The sequence below is a fragment of the Triticum aestivum genome, chromosome 6B, assembly GCF_018294505.1.
Source record: "Triticum aestivum cultivar Chinese Spring chromosome 6B, IWGSC CS RefSeq v2.1, whole genome shotgun sequence".
Taxonomy (NCBI): domain Eukaryota; kingdom Viridiplantae; phylum Streptophyta; class Magnoliopsida; order Poales; family Poaceae; genus Triticum; species Triticum aestivum.
Genome location: NC_057810.1, coordinates 619,188,513 through 619,196,253, shown reverse-complemented (window position 1 = coordinate 619,196,253; position 7,741 = coordinate 619,188,513). Strand labels below are relative to the sequence as shown.

The window sequence follows — 7,741 nt, the reverse complement described above, 5'->3', positions numbered from 1 at the left end:
TTTCTAAAAAAAAAAAAAACTGCGCGGCGGGGCATTCGCGAACCTTCTAAATCCTTCCCCAAGCAACGCCGTTGTATAAATCTCCGCAGTCCCCGGCGATCCGCGTCGTGCTCATCGCAGCAAAATCCAGAAACATCCGACGAAGACAGGCAGGAAGAGCGTGGATAATGGCATCAAGGGTTGTGTTCTCCAACAGGATCCCGCTGGTGCGCGCCATGGAGAACCTCCTGGCCGCGTCGTCCGGCTCGGCGCTCCGGCCGGCTGCCGTCGCCGGCGGCGTCCGCGGGTACAACGCCGGCGCGCCCCTCCGGAGCTACGACAGGGACGAGGCGGTCGAAGACACCCGCCGCGTCGCGCGCGAGCGCGACATCGGCGTGCCCAGCTTCTTCTCAGGTAGTCGTCTTCTCGCACCATGCCTGTCACTCCAACGCGTTGGATTCATCTCTCCGCTGCGTGATCTGAACCAGATTCCAACTGCGGCAGCGTGCGTGACAGAGTTGTGCTGACTTATTCTTGTGCAGATGTGTTCCGTGATCCGTTCAGCGCGCCGCAGAGCCTGGGCCGGCTGCTGAGCATGCTGGACGACGTGGCGGCGGCGTCCCCCGATGGCGCCGCGCGGGCCGCGCCGATGCGGCGCGGGTGGAACGCGAGGGAGGACGCGGACGCGCTGCGGCTGAGGGTGGACATGCCGGGGCTGGGCAAGGAACACGTGAAGGTGTGGGCGGAGCAGAACAGCCTGGTGATCAAGGGCGAGGGCGAGAAGGAGTCGGAGCAGGAGGGGGCCGACGCCCCGAGGTACAGCGGCCGGCTCGAGCTCGCCGGGGACGTGTACCGGATGGACCAGATCAAGGCCGAGATGAAGAACGGCGTGCTCAGGGTGGTCGTGCCCAAGGTCAAGGAGGAGGAGCGCAAGGACGTCTTCGAGGTCAACGTCGACTAGGGAGGATCATATGCCCCCAAGTTTCGCGTCACGGAATAGCCGAGTCGTCTCGTGTGAGCCGAGTAATAACTAAAAATAACTCAAGCTTTTTTTGTTTGTCGTGTCGGGTCTGGATGTGATGGTCTCGTGATAAGTGCCTGTACGAGTATGAATCGATCAAACAATGGATCCGGTTTTCTTGGTCTTTCTTCTGACAGCGTGTTTGGTAGTTTGAGGGAAAGGGACTGGGAATTATTAAGGGGGAATTGGTTGTGGGATTAGACATGGAAAGTGGACTATTAGTCCCAGTCCCACGTTTGGTGTAGGGTGGGAATTATTCGTGGGAATTTGACAGAAAATTAACTTCCTTTGTTTGGTTCAGGGGTTTTGGAATGGGAGTTGTTAATGATATGTTTAGTAGCTACAGAAACTGAACCGACCAAGGCCAAGTAAAAATGATGGGCAGTATAGAAAGTGAGAAAAACAGATACAAACACCATTTCAGTAACACAAAATGAGCAAATGAAATTAAATTTAAAACTGGGCAAACTAAGGAAAAAATGTACACTATCTGTACACATGCTGCGATTATCCAGGTGCTGACCCAAAAGCCAATCTTCCTCCGACATTTCAAGACCTACCTGAGCCAGCTGACAGCATTTACCAAATAATGTACTACTGCAATTTTAATGCAAAAATGAAAATAAAATTAGTAAGCAATTCGAGATATAGTATACAATGTCATAAGATCATTGTTGTAGGTAGGAGGAAATGAGAGCAACACATGACACAGCAATACTCACGGTTGATGAAAGAGATGAAAATATCCTTTTCTTACAGCACTAGCATGAACCAATCATTCAGCATATTTCTATAAATGTACTACTAGTGTACTGTATAGGAAATGGCAATGTAAAATAAATTGGGAAGCACCAAATGTTCTTACTGATGAGTTTAAAAGAAAACGAGTAGTCCTAAGCTAAAAAATGAAACTAAGAATCCAGAATTGTAGATCTGAATATTCAATTATTTTTTGGCCGCGTCAAGCTCCTGACGAACAAACACCACTTTGTAATCATCACGCAAATTGATGAAAAGTTCTGTCTTTCCAGCATCACCACCAATGACACGGATAGCCATTACAACCTCTTCGGTTGTGAGACCCTTAAGATTCTGGAGAATATCAAGTAACTTGGTTCTATTGGCTGATGTTTGCTCATGAACATGCGATTCATGCATAAATGCCCTCTGTAAACCATTCATGGTTTTAGCATTCTCCTGCTCAGCTTCCAAGAACTTTGCAATTGTATTCGACACACTTGCAAGACCTGACTCAAGTGCTTCATCATCAGGGTATGTTCTCTTACGACCATGCCTAGAACCACCGGATGGGCTTGTATCATTTAATTCAGGAAGATTCTCCTTGGCTGGTTTGCTGGTAGGTTGTGCATCTACTATTGATCCATCTTCTACTATTTCTTCTTCACCCGGACCTTTAGCACTCCCTCCTTTAGCTAAATCAGTAGCATATACCTCACATAGCTTGTCAAAGTTAACCATAGGCTTCATGTACAAAGGACCTGCTCCCTCACGAGACTAGGAAAAAAGAGCATGAATTTCCATTAGAAACTAAATTTTAGTTGAAAATAACATGAAACAGAGACGATTTATTTACATATTGTACCTTTGCCCAGCCCATATACGTCTCCCTATCTCCAGTTACCATCTTCTTCTCATCATCCCATCCAAACCCACTACCATTTTGCATAATTTCCAGAACATATGAAAGTTGCTTCTTCAAAATCTTAACTTTAGACCTGATATGTGGATCTGCTTTAAGATCAGCATGTGGCAGCACTTTAGCCATTTCCTTCTCAATGTAGGTCAGATATCCAGACTTGTGGCCAGTATCTACTTTCCAAGAAGAATCATTCATGTTATGTAGAATGTCAATAAGCAACCGCTCCTCCTCCGCTGTCCATGTTCTCTTGTCTCTCTTTTTCGATGTCAATTTAGCCTCCTTTGACTTGGTTTTCTGATAGTTTCAATATGACAATGAAATGTGTGTGTACAAACAATACAGAATATAAATGCTCATGTAGGAAATATGATGTTCATACATTAATCAATCTCTCCTATCATTACAAGAAAGTGAATGAAATGACACATAAGCTACTATGACATATGGGAGAAAACAAATATCAGTGTAGAATGTTTCGACACCCATATTTTCCTGAACAAACATCTAATGTCCTACAACTAAAAATGTACTAGCGTGTATCAACGATCTTGTCTTTTGGCTATCCAAGCTTTCCACATTTCATCAGCTAACTTGTCTCTTTTCTCAGTCCACTCGGATGATGTTTCGGTGGACAGAATGACATCCTCATTTACTTGCTGCTGTTGAAGACGTAGCATGTATTCATCTAGATATTGTTCACAGGGATCTACCCGCATTTGTTGTCGTATCAGATTGTGAAGATAGCAGCATGCCAGAATTATATCAACTTGTGTATCAAAAGGATAATAAGAGGGATTTCTAATGATAGCCCATCGCATCTTGAGCAATCCAAAAGTCCTCTCAATCACATTTCTTGCTGATGAATGCAGCATGTTAAACAATTCCTCTTTTTTTGTTGGTGGGTTTTTCCAATCATTTAGATGATACCGTTGCCCTCTGTATAGAGCAAGAAACCCTTCACAGTTCTTGTACCCAACATCAACTAGATAATAGCACCCTACGCAATAGAAACATATGTATGGGTTTGTCAACTATGTATAAAATATGTGCATCTAACTAACATAGACCCTTTTGTACAATCTCTTACCCCGAGGAACCTTAAGGCCATTTGATCTTGATAAAGCATCTCGAAGCACCCTCCCATCAGCCGCAGATCCTTCCCAACCCGGATATACATAAATGAATTGCATGTCTGGCGCACATACACCAAAAACATTTGTTGCAACTTCATTCTTTCTTGAACGGAATCTTGGTTTGTCAGTTTTGGGCACATGAACTTCTATATATGTCCCATCTAAGGCACCTAAACAATTCTATAGGAACAACAATATGTGTTAGACCGTGAACAAAACTAGACCTAAAATTGTTTTTTTATGTTGAAATATTAAAGTGATACCTTAAAGCACTTCCACCTTCCATCAGCGCAATTGGCTGGAATTGGTCGAGGCTTCTTAAGCAACACTTTCCAGAGTTTTAAAACTGCGCCTAGTACTTCATGGAATTTCCGACTTACCACTTCAGGTGAACGCTGGAAATCATGATGGATTGCTCGGTTTTTCTCATCATGTGCAAGTATGTGAAGAAACATGGCAACCGTTTCTTCCACGCTCATATGCCTAGTATCCTTCAACCCACCTATTTTTCTTACCAAAGAACATAACACTATGAAACAACGCCTATCCATCCGTAGTTGGAAAATGCATTCCGTATCGCTTACTCGTATCTTGTTGTTCAGGGTTTGTGCTCGAGTAATTGGGTCATACCAAGAAGGTTGCCTAATTCGACGCATCCTATATCGACTCCTCCTAAGTAACATCATGAAGATTTGCAACAACAGATATAAAAGTATGAGTATTTTCACTCTTCGTTGCCTCATTGTGTGCCATAAGATTATGTTTTCCTGGTTTGTTGGTGGACGTGCCATGTCTGTGAACAAAATTATATAAGAGTGCCACACAATCAGCTATAAGAAATAAGGTACAATAGATTAAATGCCACACATATGTATAAGCAATCACACACAGCCAAGCAACAAGCAACCAGAAAGTCACGCATCAGCAGTAAAGAAAAATAATGCGTGGATAAAAGTAACTTGTTTTCATGTAAAGTACCTCAGCTGGAAGTTTCTCATTAGTGCGCAGACCAGATCTTGGATCAGCAGACATATTTTCATGGTCTTTATGTTTAAGATAGATGTCTGCAAAGTTGTGTTTCTTTGCAAAGTTCAACATCTTAATGACAGAATTGTCATCATGAATTAAATCAATTCCTTCGTCAAGACTACAGCCAGGGACTGTATAATATAACTCATCACCATCCTTGAAACCTACGTCTTTAGCCATGCGAACTAGACGAAAATACGATGTACGCTCACTGTCACAGTCTCGAAAAATACACTTCGCCACCATCATAAGTAAGTGGTCCTTCCATTGAAAATGTACCCCCATGATGCATTTTGATATGGATCAAATCCCCCTCCATTCTGTATTTTATATAAGGCAATCGAATACATGAATCAAATGGATGCTTATTACATAATGCTATACTATACTGATGTACAAGACCATAAGGTGCAGCATTAACATGAATTAAACTACTCTTTTTTCAGTTCACATGTACTCTTTAGACTGAAATATAAACAGTTTTATAGACAATAAAGATGCAAATCTTTCAAAGTGCAGGCTGTAGGAATTTCACATTATTTCAAACATAGCGCACCAGGAAGCAAGGAAGCATACGCATAACCAGTGTAGTACCAATCAGGTGCGCAACCACGACAGCAAGCAGCCGCAAGCAATAGTGTTAATTTCGCCTAGCATATCCGTTTGTATTAGAATTTATCCACAAACTATTTACACTCATTTTCTAGTGTATTACTGATAAAATTCAGATGCTAAGCAGGACAAAGAGAGAGCCAGACAGATAAATCTGAACATATTTCTGCAGTTACAAAAGAATAAGTTCAGCCGTACCTCTTGTTCTTTGCTTGCGATCTGTAGAAGATAAAGTAAAAGAATGAGTACCGTATCACTTAATCAAACAAGACATGAACAGGGAAAAGCTACAAGAATCATATAAGCTGGGACTTAAAAGACATCTAATCTGTATCAGCTATCAAGATTTGTTTGTGTGTTCATGTGTATATAAAATATGTGTCAATGAAACATGCATATATGCTCAGTAAAATATGCATCTGCATATGCCACTTACAGTTGTCAGCTGGCACTTAATTGTGTATTTAAAACTGTACTTAGAAAGTACAGGAGCATGAAGCAAACATCCTGAACAATCTTGGTTATATACATGTGCAAGTAGCAGCCACAACGGCAAGCCAGCGATGATCTACAACTGCAGCTGAAGAATAGCATAAAAAATTGTACAAGCACAAGAGATTTCATCCACTAATTATACCCATCCATGTCCCACCTATGCTTCTAAAAAGGCCATCACTTACTATGTAAGACAGAGACCTCTCTACACTTTCCCGTACGAATCAAACAAGGCAACAAAGGAGATAGAAAATGAAGGATTACTTCCCACCTGCAGCCTTTTGGTTTCTCTTGCTCCTGATAGAAAAGGGGAAACGAAGTGCTGAGACAAATCTGCGACCTGTGAAGCAGGAGAAAAAATAGAAAGAATAATAGATCTGCATCAGTTTCTGAAGGGAAAAGCAACGAATCCAATTTTGTTAGCAAAATCAGATGGGATACAACTAGATGTGAACGAGACAAGGTTGGATTGGCAGGAAAATATCCACGAATTCAACATGGAAAGATGAAAAAAGGGGCTACCTTAGCTCCTGTTCGTGTGTGCCGCCATCTCTGCAGAAGGAGGAGAAATTAGTGGGTCGAAGATTTGTTTAGAGGAAGAATGGCGCCGCTGCTAAATAGGGGTAATCAGGTAGGATTTTACCGCGCTTTCTCTAGAATTTTCGCGCCTTTATCCCCTTCCGCCGCGGGACGTGAGGAACAGCCCGCGTTTTTTTAACGTCAATTCCCACTCCCTGGCTGAATTACTAGGGTCCCCCCGGGAAGAGTCTGATGGGAGTTGGGCCTCCGAATTCCCTTTCCCCTACCTCTCTTAACTCCCATGTCCCTGACCCAATCAAGGGAAGTTAAGTCCCATGGGCCTCCAACTCCCATTCCCCACCTCCAACTCCCCCCCAAACAAACGCGCTGTGAAGCAAATTTTACAGATCGTATAAGAGGGCCACGGCGTGAGTCGGACACGTATCGCTGTTCACAAATAGAGTGATGTCTATTTTAAGCCCTGAGAATACAGAGCACCACGCAAATGAATTTCAATCCCTGAAATCCATACACCGACCTCCCTGATCCCGGTGGTTCTATCAATGCGTAGATGGTCAGGACGGCTGGCGTTTGTTGCCGTTATCCACCATTGTGCAAAGACCGCGGAGTTGGACACTCTTGTCGACATGTCGCACAGTCTCGTCGGTATTATCGCACACCCGCAGTTGCGGAGTTGCATACTCTTGTCTCCATTGTTGCACACGCAATACTGTGGTGTTGTACGCTCTCGTAAACATAGTTGCACATGTGTGTTCGCGGAGTTGCACACTCTTGCCTACACAGTCGCACACGCCCGGCTGCGGGAGGTGCTCATGTACATCAGCGGGGTTGCACACTCTCGTCGGTATAGTCGCACATGCGTGGCCGGAGTTTCACACTCTTATCCGCATAATTGCACACACACGGCTGCCAAAGGTGCTCACGGACGGTTGCGGGATTACACAGTCTCGTCCGCATAGTTGCACACGGCTACGGCAGAGTTGCACACTCTTGTCGGTATAGTTGCACATGCGTGGCTGCGAAGTTGCATACTCTCATCTGCATGGTCGCACATGCACTGCTACAGGAGGGGCTCAAGGACGGTTGCGGAGTTGCACAGTCACGCCGCGGATTGCACGCTCATGCCGCGGAGTTGCACGCACTCATCTACATATTCGCACACGCACGACCACGAAGTTGCACACTCTCATCGGCATAGTTGCACATACGTGGCCATGAAGGTGCACACTCTCACCTGCATAGTCACACACGCATGGGTGCAGGAGATGCTCA

General features: G+C 44.2%; 2 protein-coding genes across 3 annotated transcripts; one reads left to right on the top strand and one right to left on the bottom strand.

Moving 5' to 3' along the window:
• The first annotated feature begins 88 nt into the window (after window positions 1–88).
• LOC543416 (24.1 kDa heat shock protein, mitochondrial) lies at window positions 89–1,131 on the top strand. Of its 2 annotated transcripts, none has more exons than XM_044558288.1 (2): window positions 89–396; window positions 522–1,131. In XM_044558288.1, exons 1-2 carry the CDS (start codon window positions 168–170, stop codon window positions 938–940), a joined length of 648 nt encoding a protein of 215 aa, XP_044414223.1. In that variant the 5' UTR covers window positions 89–167; the 3' UTR covers window positions 941–1,131. The 2 variants fall into 2 exon arrangements, with proteins under 2 accessions (XP_044414223.1, XP_044414224.1); XM_044558289.1 differs by having other exon boundaries at window positions 99–393.
• A 750-nt stretch (window positions 1,132–1,881) lies between these two features.
• Window positions 1,882–6,649, bottom strand: LOC123138328 (uncharacterized). The gene is made up of 7 exons (XM_044558287.1): window positions 6,573–6,649; window positions 6,452–6,481; window positions 6,201–6,269; window positions 5,633–5,653; window positions 4,772–5,142; window positions 2,604–2,954; window positions 1,882–2,515 (listed from the first exon to the last, which is right to left on the bottom strand). The coding sequence occupies exons 5-7, from the start codon at window positions 5,105–5,107 to the stop codon at window positions 1,946–1,948; spliced, it is 1,257 nt and encodes a 418-aa protein (XP_044414222.1). The 5' UTR covers window positions 5,108–5,142; window positions 5,633–5,653; window positions 6,201–6,269; window positions 6,452–6,481; window positions 6,573–6,649; the 3' UTR covers window positions 1,882–1,945.
• Between the last annotated feature and the right edge of the window lie 1,092 nt (window positions 6,650–7,741).

What these genes read in the sequence shown, in the direction of transcription:
- LOC123138328 (XM_044558287.1), bottom strand. Translation starts at nt 5,107, where the DNA reads ATGGGGGTACATTTTCAATGGAAGGACCACTTACTTATGATGGTGGCG. An exon ending in ATGAGAAACTTCCAGCTGAG is followed by an intron (nt 2,955 to 4,771) that starts GTACTTTACATG and finishes TGAAACTATCAG; the next exon opens with AAAACCAAGTCAAAGGAGGC. An exon ending in CGTATATGGGCTGGGCAAAG is followed by an intron (nt 2,516 to 2,603) that starts GTACAATATGTA and finishes CTTTTTTCCTAG; the next exon opens with TCTCGTGAGGGAGCAGGTCC.
- LOC543416 (XM_044558288.1), top strand. Translation starts at nt 168, where the DNA reads ATGGCATCAAGGGTTGTGTTCTCCAACAGGATCCCGCTGGTGCGCGCC. An exon ending in GCCCAGCTTCTTCTCAGGTA is followed by an intron (nt 397 to 521) that starts GTCGTCTTCTCG and finishes ATTCTTGTGCAG; the next exon opens with ATGTGTTCCGTGATCCGTTC.